This window comes from Trichogramma pretiosum, unplaced genomic scaffold (assembly GCF_000599845.2).
Source record: "Trichogramma pretiosum strain Unisexual culture from Peru unplaced genomic scaffold, Tpre_2.0 scaffold13, whole genome shotgun sequence".
Taxonomy (NCBI): Eukaryota; Metazoa; Arthropoda; class Insecta; order Hymenoptera; family Trichogrammatidae; genus Trichogramma; species Trichogramma pretiosum.
The window spans coordinates 882860-900816 of NW_019641606.1; the positions used below are offsets into that span (position 1 = coordinate 882860).

At 48.5% G+C, this 17957-nt stretch overlaps 1 protein-coding gene across 2 annotated transcripts in view; it reads right to left on the reverse strand.

Moving 5' to 3' along the window:
• Positions 1-17957, reverse strand: part of LOC106652015 (fat-like cadherin-related tumor suppressor homolog) — a 173784-nt gene that overhangs the window by 66694 nt on the left and 89133 nt on the right. For both annotated transcript variants that reach the window (XM_023458414.1, XM_023458413.1), the window contains exons 2-3: positions 16814-17945; positions 13976-16722 (exon numbers count right to left, since the gene is read on the reverse strand). In XM_023458414.1, coding sequence (XP_023314182.1) covers positions 13976-16722; positions 16814-17850 — 3784 coding nt within the window. In that variant the 5' untranslated portion in view covers positions 17851-17945. The remainder of the gene's footprint in view (positions 1-13975; positions 16723-16813; positions 17946-17957) is intronic.

Genomic DNA, 17957 nt, shown 5'->3' on the forward strand with positions numbered 1-17957 from the left:
TCTACCTGTGCTATTGTATAATTTTGCTCTCACGCGCGTTGATTATTTTCACCCAAACGAACTGCAATTCGAATGGCAATCATGTATACGATATTAATATTCCACTTCGAAGCTATTTTCTTTTTCCCCGGATAACATGAACTTTTTCCTCGCGGGAAAGGAAAAGAGTCCACTTATTAAGTGTACCGGAGCAAAGCGGAGCGTTTATGTGTAATCCACTCATCGTTGTCGCTCCGCGCGGTGCACTGTCCGTGTATCGTTAAGCAAATGGATTGACGTTGACGGACAAGCAGTCAACATGAGAAAGAACCGAGGGAAAGACACTTGTTGTAGTATCGAGGCGTGCATTATTCCGCGCACGAATGTTTTCTATTAAATTTTTTGTGCCTCGGATATATATATATTAATGTCCCCGCGACCTAGATAAAGGAAAACAAGATCGCTCTCGCGAGTCATCGGTCATATACATAGCCCGAGAGATACTTGGTGCATTATTTCTATTTGAAGCTGAATAATTTTAAACTGGCTTTTATCTTATTCGTATACTCGGGAAAACTCGGAGAAAGAGAGAGAGAGAGAGAGAGAGAGAGAGAGAGTAAGAACTCGATGCGGCACAGCACAAGATGGAAATGATAAAAAGTTAATTTAATAAACGACAGCGGAAGCAATTTTATAGCGAAAATTGAAATGTTATTTATAATCGAGGTGTATATAAGGCAAAATAACATTTTAACGAGGCTCCCCCAAGATAAACTTTCAACCGCGGCGGCGAAAAGCTCATCGCGAGAGAGCTCTGGTATTAAGTTGGGAAATTCGCCGACGACTTTAAGCAGACACTATACTACGGTTAAAAAGAAAACGTCGTCGTCGTCACAGCGGCAGCCTGTCGAATAATTCCTCGAATAAATAATTACGCTCAGCCGCGGTGACAGTGATACGGTAGGTAGTAGAGGTATAAGTAGCGGCGCAGGTCGTGCCGCAGCAGCAGCAGCAGCAGCAGAGATTCTCCCGATCTCTCATTACCAAGAGCTGGCTGGCTGGCTGGCTGGCGCTTTTCACTTGAGATTTACAAGCTAGCTATATCGTATAGAAAGTCTTAAGTAGTCAAGGCGAACGAAGGGGGATAGCTGCAGCAGCAGCTCGACTCGGCGTTGACGGTACCGAGAGCTGCGCATCGGAAAAACGTCATCCCGGGGCTCGTCGTCGTCGTCGTCGTAGCTGCATAAAACCGCAGAAACTATGCTACTCTATTGCAGCGGCGGCATCGGCGTGTCAACGATCCGTGTATAATACAGGTCGATGGAGAAGAGGAGAGAGAGAGTTTGGAGCTTATGCGCACGAAGATATTATTATATGTATAGAAGTCCTCGAATAATATACATCTATATATGTGAGTCATTTCACGTCAAGTCTCCTAGCGCGGCGCCCGCGCGGCATTATTAATCGAAATTGTTCAATTTGTAACTCGCCAGAAAAGCACCTAAATGCACCCAGAAAAAATATGTGCCATATGATTTTGATAGGAAATCTCCTCAGCTTTCCGATGATGAGGTCAGATTTTCCAAAATTTTCCATTTTCCCCGGAAAAACTTGACATAAACTTTCAAACTCAAATTTCTCAAAAACGGCATTTTTAAGATTTTTTTAAATAGTACCAATCGAAAGCTGAGGAAATTTCCTATCGATATGCAAGTTTTCAGAGAGTACTTTTGATAATTACTCAATGAAATACAGCGACGAACGTGTAAAAACGTGAGATTTTGCGCCGCGCGGGGTACTGCGCGCGGGAACAGCTGCCGCACGGGCCGAAATGTCACGTTTTTACACGTTCGTCGCTGTATTTCATTGAGTAATTATCAAAAGTACTCTCTGAAAACTTGCATATCGATAGGAAATTTCCTCAGCTTTCGATTGGTACTATTTAAAAAAATCTTAAAAATGCCGTTTTTGAGAAATTTGAGTTTGAAAGTTTATGTCAAGTTTTTCCGGGAAAAATGGAAAATTTTGGAAAATCTGACCTCATCATCGGAAAGCTGAGGAGATTTCCTATCAAAATCATATGGCACATATTTTTTCTGGGTGCATTTAGGTGCTTTTCTGGCGAGTTACAAATTGAGCAATTTCGATTAATAATGCCGCGCGGGCGCCGCGCTAGGAGACTTGACGTGAAATGACTCATGTGTGTGTGCGATGATAGGATAGTTGCAAGAACCGACCCGAGAAGAGCGAGGGAACGGTTAGAATAATCGAGCCAAGTGCGGCTAACCACAGAATGTGTATGTGTGCGCTCACGAGCTTTGCAAAATATCATCCAACCGATAGTTTCGGATCGTCGTATATGTACGAACTGCTCGATGCGTGCATATAATATAACGCGCATGACCACCACCACCACCGATCAGTCGATCTTTCGATTCGCGATTTCCATCGCTGCTGCTGCTACTACTGGTTTCGAGTATAGTAGTAGCAGCGGTCCAAACACCAACGAGCGTATAATAATATCTATATATCACTCGAGCTGCATCGCAGTGCAGTGCAGTCCTGCTATACGTGCGCAAATATCACGATCGCATGCATACGTGCGTCATCGTTCGGACTATGCGACTCTCACGTTGGGCCCCCGGCAGACGCAGTAGGCCGCTCTGTGGCGAGATTTTAGCTTAATTGAATTCTCGTCAAAGCATCAGAGAGCGAGAGAGAGAGAGAGAGAGCTAGCTAGCATGCACCGATGATATTCTTGATCAGTTTGCGTGTATATGCGAGTGGTCGCATGGGCAGTGCGCAGGGTGCTATTCCGCGCTGCTTGGGACGTCCTTTGTGCCTATCTATAGAGAGAGAGAGAGAGAGATGAAGGCCGAGAGGGTACATTTCCTACCTATACACAAATACGCAATAGATCCGTTTTCCAAACTCTATATGTAACACACAGTAGTGGATAGTAATAGTATTGGCCTACAGCAGGAGATTCGTACAATCGTGTATCGCACATAAACGAAAATACCCCAATATCTTAATACGTCTCGCTGCTTTGGCCTAGGAAGTTAAGCCTGGTTTGACTCGATTGCTGCTTCTACTGGTATAACCGCGACGCTCGCAAGTCCTAATTTGCACTAGACCACGCTATTGCGTTTGTGCATGAGATCATATTTTCTCTCTATAAACGTATATATGGGATATATATATCATCGCGGAGAGGCTCTTCTGACCAGCATAGCACGACCTCGTTCTCATTGTGGTATATATATTATATGTATATTGCTCGCGAGTGAGACCGAATATATATGATCGCTCTACACATACACACACACACACACTCACGTATACATATGAGCTTGCAAGCCACGGCGTAACAATACCAAAGTGCACGCATATAGTGCCATCGTATCGATGATCATCATCTCTTCTCTTTTCTCTCTCTCCTCGGCACTGCTTTCTCTCTTTCTCTCTCTCTCTCTCTCTCTCTCTCTCACTATCTCTCTCTTTCTCTCTTCAGCATGTGCATCGCTCGCGAGAGATTACTATACACATCCGTGCAGACCGATTTACGATGGAATTGTTGAAGTGCATGGCTCGAGCAGTCGTATGAGCAGCGGTGCAGTCGCCATTATTCGCGGTCATACATCCGCCGCTGGATGCTGCATGTGTACGTGTATTTATATTGTAATATCCCAGCTAGCATATAACCTCTAGGCTAGGGGCTAGCCGTGCACTTGCTTGGGCCCGCTGAGCTGTATGTGCGTGTGTGTAGTACTACATGCGTGTCAAGAGAGCTAGACGACGACATCGAGTTTCTGTGTTCGGAATTACAAAGCAACGTCTCTCTCTCTCTCTCTCTTTCACTCGCTGCTACTGCTGCTGCATGGATGAATCAATCGAGCTTTTCGATTCACCTGTCTGGATAACGAGCGCGCAGCAGACATACCTGCTGCTACTGCTGCTCTGCTGCGCATTGATCGACTAGTTCATATAAAATATTTCCGATTTTGCTGACACTGCGCGTCGGGTGATCGTTCGCCTGCTGCATGATCGGAGATAGAGATATATGTACGTCTGAACAGAGACCGGACAAATAACACGTGTGCATCGATGACTCTTTCTCTTTTCTTTTTTTTTTTTTTTACTTCGGTCTCTCGGCATTCGATGTCTACATCGACGTCGACGTACGCGTATATGTATCGGAGCTTGCAGCACAAAATTAAACTACTTGAAACTTCGTACCCCATAAGCCGTTGCCGTGATGCTCGTGCTCGAAGCGAAGATTGAAATATACGTGCCCGGGACAAAAGATCGTGCGGGCGGCCGAAGGATGCATCGCTATACACGAGCTATATCCTGTGTACTATAACCGAGCTTGCAGAGGCGAGCTTCGGAGCTTACAAGCGTTGCGCGACGTCGACGTCTCCGGCAGATATAATGCAGGGGCTAGGGCTGTAGGACCACCAGTGCTATACGGACTGCTGCTGCTGCTGATACCTTGATTACGAGGAGCTGTTGGGCTCCGCTACGGCTACGCGGCTACAACGTCAACGCGATAACGCGATTAATTACTCGTCATCCTCTAGAGGTTCTCGATTATTATACAAGCTTTATTATACGCATATACACACATAAACTCTCGATTCCTGCATGTGTGCAGACAGTGTATATATGTGTGGTATATAACGCTGCAGCCGTACACCGACCAACCGCAATTATAAATAGGTATTTCCAGCCTTGCCATTCTCTTTGTTATATTGTTGCTCGCCTATTATTGTAGTTATTACCGATGGGTTAGTGGTGGTTGTTATTACCATTATTATCATTGCCATGACATACAGCAACGATCCTCCCGCACTACGCGTTCGTACACGTTTGCCGGATAGGGCAAAATTCAGTCCCATTATAACACGCGATTTGCTCTATACATCAAGGGCTCGGATACAATAAATCTACCCTCCCGCCCCACCTCCGAACGTTTATCGCTTATATATTATTCGCGGCAGTCAACCTTCACCGCCGCCGCCGCGATGTGTTTATTATTATATATATACGCGCGTCCGCTGGTGACCCATTTGTGTATATCAACTATGTATATACCATTGGCCGAAAAACTGCACTCGGGATTTACTATTGGAGTGCAGCCCTTTCGAAAATCCATCCGAAACATGCCGCGCCAAACGCTGGTGGTAACTCGGTGTTCGTTAATGGACGTATATTATTGGGAGGGTCTCTCTAAACGATATCGGCGATGCACTGGGCAGTGAGTACAGAACTGCGCTCGAAATTAATAACGAGTATCGTGAAATATGAATACGGTATCGATATATTATGTAATGGTATATAGTTATATACGGGCGGGCGAACGAAGCGGATGGTTTTTTTTTGCCCCCCACCCACCAATACTGCTGGCGTTGAACTTTAAAAATACCTATATGCGGGCGGGCATGCGTGCGTTTGTCGTCTGCGAATGATGCGCGCGCGGCTATTATAAACGATTTTTCGCAAGCTCGGATATTCTATTCAGCGTTGGTGTGTAAGCTATAGGTCGCTCTTTTTATTCATGCGCCGGGCGCTGCGCGGGATATGACGTACAACTTTCAGGAGATTTTTTTTTGCTGCTTCTTTTTTTTTGTATATAACAGTATACTTTACGACGACACTATATACACGACGACAAACTTTCTCGGCCACGCTATAAATACTTGTGATATTCTTTAGAGTAATTTGGTCGCGCCGCAATCTCGAATCTTTTACATCGGTCAAGATGAAAAAATGTTGTGAGTCAGTTACAAAAAAATTTTTATCGTCACTTTTTCAAAGGGTAGTTTGAAAATATTCGTTTTAATTGCTGCAACATTGATTTACAGTGGTGATAATGTAATTTATATCTCCTTTTAATTGTGTGATATAATATTCAGAGAATTCGGAGTTTCGTACTTCTATTAAAATGTCCACTCGAAACTCACGACGAAATAAATATTTTGTGAAATTGCCTTTACATCGCCAGAAGCACATTCTTTGCGCTCTCGTTCTTTGACATCCCAATCCACGCGTAAATAAATCAACATGGGTATAGTCAGTTATTTCGACTTGTAAATTGTTGTATCGCCCAAAATTCTACAAATTGAAAGCTCCGAGCTTTTTTCCCGAATTCTACGCTGCTGCTGCGGGGAGGTACAGAGAGCTCATACACACAACGATACCTTTACCCACGCGTACAGCGGCGTCGAAGACACACGAGCTCTGCAACGCGCACGCAAAAACTTTATTGAGTTCGCTAGTAAAGCCGCCCACTCCAGCTCGGTATATGCAATACGTGCGAGCGTCAACCGAGACTATAGCTTCGACGCGCGCGCGCGATCTGTGCACTTTTTAATCCGGCGCGTGTGCCCGAACGCGTATACGCGGACAACACGAAATAGCTGCGAAAGGAAAATTATTTTTTTCATCGGTTGGAAAAATATAACAAAAAATTGAAATCCAGCAGCAGTATGCACATCCATGAGCGTATGCACTCTCTCTTTCTCTCTCGCGCAGACGGTCGAGGTATTATGTAAATTAATCCGCAAGCTCTTTTCGTTATATATACTAAAAAAATCGGCCTCCTGTGTGTATGTATAAGCGCGCGTGGGTTGATACGCGTTTGAATATCATATACATTTATACATACATTTATATACACCGTCCATTTTTTTTCGTTCTTATATTCGGGAGGGCATTGCATTTATTTTCTATACCATATGTAATATGCATTTCGTGTGCAAATCCTTTCTTTTTTTTCCTTGCGAATCGAACGAATGTGTGTGCGTCTGTGCGATTGTCGCTGTGAGTACGTGTGCGGGTGAGCATATCGGAACGATTGATTTTTTTTCTCCTTTTTTTTTTACCTTAACGCCAATATTTTTCAATCTCTCCGGACTTTAGCCCGGCGCGTATATGTATAAAGGCACCGAAGCTATAGTAGTTGGCGGTATAGTAGCAGCAGCAATAGCTACAGCTTAAATGATAGAACACCAATCACGATTCACACAGAGCCAGCCGGGGCAATATATGTCTGGGGGGATATCTCTTTATTTCTCTATCTGCAAGCTGAGCCCGAGAAAGAGAGCTGCTGCTGCTGCGCGTTCGAGCTCTGGAGGATAGTACTATGTAATGGTACAAATCGAACGGCAAGACTTGAATAGAAAACCGGAAGAGGGACACGCGTGGAAAAGAGGAGGCGAAACGGCGGCGGCGGCAGAAGAATAAGAAGAAAAAGAAGGAGAAGAAGAAAAGCATGACTCGGTCGCTTTCTTTTTTTGCTCCTCTCTTCGCGGCACACGGTTTTACTACGAACTACCTACATATATATATCTGTGCGCGCGCGCCGCGCGTACGCTTTAACTCCCTATCTGGGCGAAGGTAAGCTAACTGATAATTTGCCGTTGTCGGAAATTGAGAGAGGAAAGGGAGTGTGGAACATAGCTGGCATAGCACAGCTAGCTAGCTGCTGCTTCTGCTGCAGCCAGAGAGATAAGATTTATTAATAAAAGCTACGAGAGAGAGAGAGAGAGAGAGAACGAGAGTAAAAAAAAGGAAGAAAGACGAATTGAAATAAGAAAAATGATTGAGCAAAAGAAATCGCGGCAGACGCAAGATTCCCGCTGTGTAATCTTCTTATAAATCGTGCACGCGCGCGCGAGAGATAGCTAAACCCCCGCGAGAAAGAGCGCGAAAGAGGATGTATTATTATATCGCTCTCCCTCTCTCTTTTTCTCTCGCTTTATACATCGGTACAATATATCTCACGCAAATTTCTATTTTCGAATTTAATCGTGAAAAATTAAAGCCGCGCGCGGCGCTGGTCGAATGAATTGTGTGCTCGGGCGTGCGTGTGTGTGTAAGAGTAAAAAAAAAAATTCTTATCGATTTCTTCGCGGTTCTCTCTCCTGCCGGCTGCTGCGAGAAATATATGTGTGTGTGTGTGAGTGTAAAGGGGGGCTCGCTGCGGAGAAAAAAAGTAGTGACTCTCTCACACACACACACATACTGTGCGAGGCCCTCCACGATAAATCTTTCAACAAATAGCAAATCAGCTGGAATGCCTTTCAGAGTAATAAATTTTATTTTCGGGTCAATGAACGAACGCCCACCCTCCCGCGTGCGTGTGTGTGTACCACAAATATATATATATATAAACCCATATGCTGTGCTTGTGTGTATGTGAGTGGCTCCACGCTGCTGCAGTCTTTCAGTCGGTCAGATAAGAGCCTCTCTCTACTCGGAGAGGCTTGTGCGCGGGGGTATATAGCTCGAGATCGACTCTGTGCGCGCACACACACACGGCTCGGCCTCATGGTTTTCGAATTTATACTCGTGTACGTACGCTGCTGCTGCTGCACGCGCTTTAATCCAGACGGCGATCTGTCCGTCTGCGTGCGGAGTGCAAATGCGTTTGTGTATGCGTGTATTTATCGCGTCTATATATACGTATGTAGGTGCGAGAAATACTTTCTGCCACAAGCCATCGTCGTTTCTGCGTGTGTGCGTGTATCCATTTTGTCCATTAGCGCGTCTGGCTGAGCGGTGCGGTGCGGTGCGGTGCTGTGCTGTGCGTGCAGCGGTGCGTCGCTGCCGCCGCTGCTGCGTCGAGTACTTCCGGCTCTGCCGCTGCTCGACTGGCAACTTTTGGAGTTTAGTTGCAACGCACGCGAGGCTTGCTGGCTATGGTATATATCTATACACACATTATCGACACACGCACACACGTACAGAGAAAATCCTGTGGCCTAGCTGGCAAAGAGAGGCGAGAGGTGTGCTGCTGCGTTCACGAGTACGTATATAGCTCTCTGGTGCTTTTACTCTCTCGCAAGCCATGCGCAGGCAGCCAACACAGACACGCAGACACTTACACACATAACCCACGCGATCGATCGGCTAATAGCTTGCCTTTGTTTTAATTACTACTCGAGCAAAGTGAAGTGTACATGGAAGGCACGAGCGGCGGCGGCGGTGCATTGCACGCGATAAAGTAACTCGGCTCGCTCCTGCCGCACCATCGCACGAGAGGGATCGCAGCGCACGAGCGTCGGCAACGCTCCAAGCACCACCACACACAACAATTGCATCTTAATGGCATGTACACGCGTACGTGTACACGCGCAGCACACTACACAGCGAACAGAACGTATAAAAAGAGTTAAGAGAAATAAATATATAATGCTTCGCGTGAAATCATGTCATACACGATCGCTCGTAAGTGCGTGTATTACAATGCACCCACGTCCGTATAATCAAAGTAACAGACGAGCTTGAATGTTCAAAATATTGTATATACGTAAGTTCGTGCATGCGCGCGCGAGCTGTGTTACTCTACACGCTGGCAGTTGACGAGAGGCTGGAGGCTATATACATACGAGGTAGAGAGAGGAATAAAAGGCCAAATAGTAGGCCACAGTGTCTGCGTGTGTTGCGGAGTGGAGAGAGAGAGAGAGAGATAGAGTCTTTTCGACAAGGGACACGCGTTTACGGGAATCTCTCGTAGGAGTCGGAGTCGGTCGAGTCTGGCGGCGGCGTTGCATCAAGCATTCATGCGCGTACCGCACAACACCGCCTCTCTCTCTCTTTCTCTCTCTACTATACATGTATGAACGAACGAGCGGTTTATATATTCGGCAAACCGGGCATTAGGGACCTTTATGCATTGTATTATTTATGCGGCGCATACACTTAATATATACATATACGCACATACACGCGGGCTTGAGCGAGCGAGCGAGCAACGACAGGCGACATTGCAGCGGTTAACGTGTGTTACGTGACTTGTAATTGGACGCCCTCGCGCGCGCTCTTGTGTGCATTCTCTCTCGCACAAGCGCACACATACGCGCAGACACATTCGCCACGTGCATACACAGCTGTCGATTCGCTCGTGGAGCGCAGCATGATGGAGACCCCGACCAGAATTAATACTTCTCGGATAACCATATATGAAAACGCCTCCGCAACTCCGCGGGCACATACGGGCTACGATAATTTGTGTAAGCCAGCTTTCCTATATAGTATAGTGTAATACTACTGCACGAGTCCTGCCGCTACTGCTGCGGCATGGATGTATGTGACACAGATTTCAATGTGCGGTACTAAACAACGTACGTCGTGTGCGAAAACGCGTGGTACTTTGTACTTCGATGACTTTCATTGTTGCTCGGGATTCTGTAAGCGCGTTACAAGTCCCGAGTTCGCGCGCACGCGCGAGCGCAAAAAGCGCGTGTAAGTATATACACAAGAGACGACGACGATCAGAGAATCGAAAAGAGGGAAGAAGAAAGGAAAAAGGACTTTACAACGATATTCTCTGCACTTGGCGTGAAAAAAGCTCGAGATGCTTTTTTTACCTTCTTTTCCTTTACTTCGACTCGGCACATCTTACGTTTTTGTGTAATATGGCATTACAGCTGTACAAAAAGCTCTGAGAGCCGTTGCATTCATTCGTTCTTCGCGAGCCTCGCGCAGACATTTTTTGCCCTTCGCGCGCGCTCCGAGAGAGAAAGAAAAGAGCATAGCGTACATTATATACAAGAGGAGAGATCTGCCTTTCCAGGAATAAACACTTAAAATTAAAATTCTTCGTTGCTGCCGCGCGGCGCTCTCTCTCTCTCTCTCTCTCTCTCTCTCTGTATAGCTATATAACTATATATGCTTTTATAAATATATATTCGTTGAGCTGTTTTACAGGCCGCACGCGCGTCGACGCCGCCACCGCTGCGTCGCTGGTTATGTTAATTGGATTACTTTTTAAAATACCAGAGCTGATTGCAATTCGCCATTCAATTATATGCATATACTCACGTGCACACACACACACACACACACACACACACATACATGTTGAGCCGCATGGCCGCCACACGTGTAATATTTAGCTGCGCCTGACTACATATGCATGTTACCTGCCACCGCTGCCGTTGCCGCTCGCGAGAGCGTAGCATTAATATAATTACGTAAGAGCTCGTACACGTATACCAAATGTGCAGCGCCGGCACATGGAAGATATAATATTTTTTTTTAGCCACAATGCGAAACGTATAGAGGAAAAGGAAAAGGAGAAAGAGAGAAAAAAAGAAGGAGAGAAAAGTTACTCACAAATCTCGGGTATACATATAAGGCAATTCGACGCGATCGATTTTCCATTTTCTTTGGTATCATAAGGCAAAAACTAATTAATCTTGGCTTTATAAGAATTAGCAGCAGCCTCGCTCGCTGCGGGCGATACAGCGCATTAAAGCTCAGCAGCTCTCTCTCTCTCTCTCGCGTGTTCACCACCCAATAATCATTCGAAGCTTTGCGCGCGTAAATATGAGAACTCGTTATACGCGTGAGTTATAGTATGTATGTGTGTGTGGGGGAATAAAAAAGCTCTCTCGATGCAGTGAGTGAGCTTGCAGCCGCGTCGAAGGTTGGAAAAAAAACAACAACAAGAAACGATATAAAAAACAAAAAAATAAAAGAGAAACATGGTAAGCGTAAAAAAAGTTAAAAACTCTGAAAAGTTCCTCGCACGAGCAAGCACGAAACTGTAAAAGGTAAGTCAAAAGGGCCCCTGGTTAAAGGAAGACGTGTGTGTGTGGGTAAAAATCGATTTTCTCATGGTGTAGCCCATGTGTCGATCAATAATTTTTTCATATTCACCCTTGGGAAGCAGAATAAAATATGAAAAATCAAATCAAAAAGGGGGAGGGGGGGGGGGTAGTTGACGCGATATAGCCCATTTATATTTTATGTGGCTATATGCATAACACGTGCAAAATCAAGTCAAGGGGTCATTACGCTCTGAAGCAGCAGCAGCAGGAGCAGTAGCAGTGCAGTTAAGTCACAGAACGAGCACGAGAATATGTATATTTTTGTGTAAACATTGGCGTAATTATCGTTGACCGTGTAAAACTCCAGCCCTACCTCTCGACGCGGTTCTTTTTTTTCTTCTCTCTCTCTCTCTCTCTCTTATTTTTTTTCTTCATAACTCCGGCTCGTTAGAAAACGCAGGCAATTGGAAATTGCTTCTCTCTCTCTTTTCTTTTTTTCTCTCTCTCCAGTGCATACATGCACGTGCCTTGAAAAATCCTCATCCCTGGTTACACACCGCGTGGCGTTTTACACATCGGTCCGCCGCCGCGTACACAGTATAAATCTTTCTCTCGCTCTCAAGTTGCAGCGTGGCCTCGTACCGCGTATTACGACTTTGTGGGAGTGCGCTTCGTCACATCCACCACCACAACTACTATTATGCGTATAATGCCGGAGAGCAATTAAAGAATAAAAATATTTTCAACTCCTCGCGCGCAGCTCGCGAAAACGTGTTCGAAGAAAAGAGCTAGCAGCTATAGAGCCTTGCCCTCCCAGCATCGTGCAGCGTGTCGCTGCACTCTCGCACGCGCGCTATAAGAGGCCGTAAAAAAAAAGTTTTTGCGCGCTCGCAAGTCCGGAATAGTTATGCAAGCTCGTCGTGCAATATTCGCTCTCAGCGAAACAGAGTAGCGAGTGAGCGAGAGATAGCATACGTACACGCGCGAGAAGTTACTTTTGAAGCGTATTATACACACACACAGATATGTTTCATATAAAGTGTGTGTGAGTGTGTGTCACGCGAAGATAGCCGCGTAGACGACGTTATATGCTAGCTGCTGCTGCACCCTTTTCCGGCGCCTAGGCGCGCATTATATACAACGCGATATACGTATACATATACAATTATAAAAATTCTCTCTCATGACCTGCGCGCGCGCGGAGAGCAGAGTAGAGCAGAGTAGAGAGAGAGACACATTCCGCAGCAACATAGCAGCGTAGCCTCGCGGAAGTATAACAGTTCTCTGGCCTCTCGCAGAAAATGTTTCCACGCGCCCGCGCTTAAAGCTGTGCACTTTGGGGATTTATATATATCGCGCGCCAGTGTCGACGGCGGCAATGCGACTCATTCGACAGTTATAATACCTCTCTCTCTTCTTCTTCTTTTTTTTTTTTTTTTGGTTCTCTTTCTCGCTCGACTCTTTGTGCATATATACGCGCGCGCGCGAGAGAGAGCACAAAAGCATTCGACATCAGCAGCAGCAGCCCTTTTGCTTCAAGCCAAACATTGTTATGCGTTCGCGCTTTTAAGTCAACTTTTCCTCTTTACTCGTCGTCGTCGTATTCAAGCCTTTCTCTTTCGAACGCATACGTGTACGACGTACGTACGTATGAAATCGCGCGTTTGGGAACATCAAGGTTTCCGCAAGCCACGGCAGAATTGTCGCGTGGAATGGGCTAAAAAACTTCCCTTTTATTATATTATGCGCAGGACAGACGACCGACCATAAACTTATGAATATTTACGTTCCGAACGAGCGAGCGCAGACCAGCGAGCGATGGTCGATTTTGCTCCCGACGATGTATTATTATTTTTTTTTTTTTTTTATATAACGTTTGCGGAAAAAAATAAAATCGATGTACCGAGAGAGATATATTGGAGGAGAGAAAGAAAGAGTCGGGAGCCAACCGACCAAAACACGGTCGTCGCCGTCCAACTTGACTCGATTTTGACCAAGGGATGGAGAAGAGAGAGAGAAAAATCGCGCTTGCACACGAACTACAATGAACTTTGCTTACACTTCTCGGCTGATCTTTTTTTCGTTAGTCCTGCTCCTCTCGCTATTTGCCTTTATGGAATTTTTACGCGAGAGACCACCGAACACAGTTCGATATGGCAGGAGAAAAGAGTATGTACAACGCGTACGTGCAGTGCGGTCGTAAAAAAATCCGATCGCTCGCGCATTTATACGTGATTGCTTTTCGGCAGGACGCGCTTGTATCAAGCACACAGTGCGCACCGCCCATGGTATATGCAAATCGACTCTTTCTGGACTGTGGGCAGCAGGGGGCAGCCCCTGCCACATATACGAATAGAGGCAGAGAAGCGCGGGAAAATATTGGAAAAAGTCAATATTATTTTACGGGAGTTGTTTTTTTATTTTTGTTCACTCACCTTCGTCGTCGATGCCGAAGAGTCCGACGCCGTCGCCTCCGCGGATGCTGTAGCTGATGCGCGAGTCGATGCCCGGCGCGTCGGCGTCCTTGGCGCGCACTTGCGTCACCAAACTGCCGACGGGCTGATTCTCGTAGATCGTGGCCGAGACCACGAAATCACTGAACACCGGCGCGAACACGTTCTCGTTCACGTCGACGATCTCGACGATGAGGATCGTCTCGGAGCTGAGAGCTGGCTCGCCCTTGTCGCTGGCTCTGATGGTCAGAGTGTGCACTTGGCGGTCTTCGAAGTCGAGCTTTTGGATCGTTCTCACCGTGCCCGAGAGCGGATCGATCTCAAAGAAGCCGCCACCGTCGTTGTCGAGGTCCTCGCTGAAGCTGTAGACTATGGTGCCACCGAGACCCTCGTCCGGGTCGGTGGCTTCGACGATGGCCACGACGCTCCAGATGGGCACGTCCTCGCGCACTTTGACGGTGTAGCTGTTGAGAGCGAAGGCAGGGGCGTTGTCGTTGACGTCGTCCACGTAGACGTGAACCAACGCCTCGGAGTAGAGCGGCGAGTTTTCCAAATCGACGTCTTCGCTCTTCGAGTCGTCACCACCGTTTCTGTCCGTAGCTCTGATCCTCAGCTCGTACGAATCTTGACGCTCTCGATCCAGCTTTCCATTGACACTGAGAACTCCCGTGGAGCGATCGATGTAAAAGTCCGCTGTATCCGTAACTAACGTATAGGCGATCTTCGCGTTGTCACCCAAATCTGGATCCGTAGCATTAGCGCGAAAGATGACGGTTCCATTAGCCACGTTCTCGGGAATTCTAAAACTCGCCAGTGCCTTTTCGAACTTGGGTGGATTGTCGTTGACGTCGAGCACCGTGACGGGCAGCATTCTCGAGGCTGACTTTTGAGGTTTGCCGAGATCATATACCGTGATGTTGAGGAAATACTCGCTCTCGCGCTCGCGATCCAGTCGACCGATGACCCTCAACTCGCCGCTGTCCGGATCGATCTCGAAGACGGAGTCTCTGTCACCGGCCGATATGCCGAACACGAGCTTGCCGTTGTAGCCGAGGTCGCGATCCCGCGCCACGAGTTTGGCCAAGACCGAGCCCAGTGGGGCGGACTCGTTGACTCGTATCTCGTTGGGAAGATCGACGAATTCGGGTGCGTGGACGTTCTCGCCGTAGCGGCTGGGCATCGGGGTGTACTCGTCCTCGGCCGAGGGCATGTTGTTCTTCTCGGCTTGGGCGATGGCTTCGGTGAGACGTCGGGCTACTCCGGTGTCGTGGCACTGAAAGTTGCCCGTCTCGTCGGCGAGCAGTTTGGACTGCTGCTGGCCGCTTCCGGGATTTCGTTTGCCGTTGACGAGGTTGATGGCGATGCTGTTGACGTCGGCGAAGTGCGTTCCGTCGGTCGCAGTGACGTTTACGATGCGTTCGGCGGACTTGAGATCGGCGAGATCGCAGGCGACCGACAGTACACCGCTGGTTTGGTCGAGCGAGAAGCAGCCGTCGCCGTTACCCGAGACGATCTGATAGCTGATGATATTGCCCGCGTCGAAGTCCATGGCCGACACGGTGATGATCTCCGTGCCCACGGGCGAATTCCTAGCCAACTGTCCGACGCAGTCGACCTTCTCGAACTGCGGCCTGTTGTCGTTGACGTTTCTCAACCTGACCCTCAACTGCATCTCGCTCTGCCTTCGATAGGGCAGTCCCCAGTCGTTGGCCCTCACGTGCAGCAGATAGTCCCTCTTCATCGTCTCGTAGTCCAAGAGCTGCTTGGTCCTGACTATACCCGAGAAATGATCGATCTCGAAGGGCACGCGCTTGATGTTGTCGATGCTGTACGAGATGTAGGCGTTCTCGCCCGAGTCCCGATCCTTGGCCACCACACGGACCACGGACGTGCCCGCGGGCTCGTTCTCGTCCATCTCGACCGTCATCGAGTCGTGCTCGAACTCCGGATCGTTGTCGTTCGTGTCGATCACGTAGACCTTGACCTTGGCCGAGGACTGCTTGCGCGTGCCGCTGTTGCCCTGATCCACCGCCGACACCGTGAGCGTGTAGAAGGCCTTTTTCTCGAAGTCCAGGGGCACGGCGGTGTAGAGCATGCCGGTGTCGGCGTTGACGTAGAACTCGCCGCCCTCGTTGCCGCCGACGATCTCGAGGAAGACCAGGGCGTTCTTGCCCTGATCGGCGTCGCTGACCTTCAGTCGGATGATGGGACTGTTGACGGGGGCGGTCTCGGGCACCTTGACCTCGTAGATCTCGCGACTGAAGATCGGCGCGTTGTCGTTGAGATCGGCCAGGTGGACGGGCACGGATTTGTAGCTGGAGCGCGGGGGCGTGCCGCGATCCGTGGCCCTGAGCGTCAGATTGTAACCCTGGGGCGCCGTCTCGCGGTCCAGCAGCTTGAGCACTTGAATACTGTACTCGCCGCTCTCGCTGTTACTCAGAGGCCGCACGCGGAAATGTCCGTCCGGATCGCCAGCCACTATGTCCAGGCTGGCTATCTGTCCGTGCGGGCCGGGGTCGCGATCCGTCACCCGGACTATGGCGTAGGTGTCGGCGTTCGAGTGCTCCATTATCTCGGGCAGATGGCGCACGGATATTTCCGGCGCGTGCAGATTCACCTGCTGCACGTGTATGGTCAGTTTGGCGCTGCTGGCGCGCGGCGCGTTGCGGTAATGGACGCCACGGTCTCGAGCGAGTACCGTCAGATCGTAGTCCGATTTTTCCATGAACCTGTAACACGAATCACACAAAAAAAAGGTCGGGGTTATAGTTCAATGTCGAGCTTTCGCGATGTAAAATAAAAAATGAAACGAAATCTTACCTAAGCGGCCTCGTGAGACTGACCACGCCGCTGACCGGATGAACGGCGAACTGTTCCGTCTTCTCCGAGAAACTGTAATAAATCTCTCCGTTTCTGCCTAAATCGGCATCCTCGGCCATGACCTTTATGATACTACGATGTACGGGCGTGTCCTCGGTCACCGTGATCTCGTACTCGGTCGGATAAAATAACGGATTCAGATCGTTCGTATCCAATACGGTGACGGTGACGCTCGTCTGCGCCTCCATCATCAAATTATTATTATTATTACTTTGTTGTTGCCTATTTTTGCCACCTCCGTGATGTCTCCTGGCGCTCGCCCTGATATCCAGCACGTATTTGTCCTTGCGCTCGCGATTCAGCACGTCGAGGGTACCCGTGCGCATCCTCAATAACAGGAAGCAAAAGTCCCCCACGACCCGCTCCTCGGCCTTGAAGAACTTGTCCTTGTCGCCGGACACGATGCGAAACTTGATCTCGTCGTAGAGGCGTCGATCGGCGCCCTTCAGCTCGATGCCCATCTTCTCCTCGGGCGTGACGTAGGTCTTGCTCATGGAGTTCTCCGGGATCGAGACGTTGTAGTGCGACGAGGTGAAGCGGAACCTGTGCTGGGCGGCATTCTCGTGCTGATTGATGGCGCTGGTCTGCTGCTGCTGTTGCTGCTCTTGCTGCAGTAGTTGCGGTGGCGGCGGCCGACCGGTCGTGGGCAGTGGAATCTTGGCTTTACGCGCGAGCTGCCTAGTGGTCAGGCGAGGCGTAAAGCTGCCGCTGCTTTTATAACCACTACCAGCCAACGGTATCGCGAGGTTCAGGGCGATCGGGCTGTCGTCGAGTCGTCGCTCGAGGTCCGCGCTCGACGTCGGCGAGCAGCCAACGCCGATCGATGCCCCGAGCAGCAGTAGCAGTAGTAAGAGTAGCCAGCAGTGGTGCCAAGGGCGGCTGTGTTGGTGTCTCGGGTGCAGCACGGTAGGCGCGGCGCCGGTGGACGAAGCCACCCTCGCCGTCACCACCCTCTGCTGCTGCTTCTGTCTCACCATGATTTTTGTGCTAGCTCATTGTCGAGTGACGAAAATTTTGGGCTGGATGGAGAGCTCAACTCTGATTCGAGTCGATCTCTCATCTTCTTGACAAGCTGTAACATTCG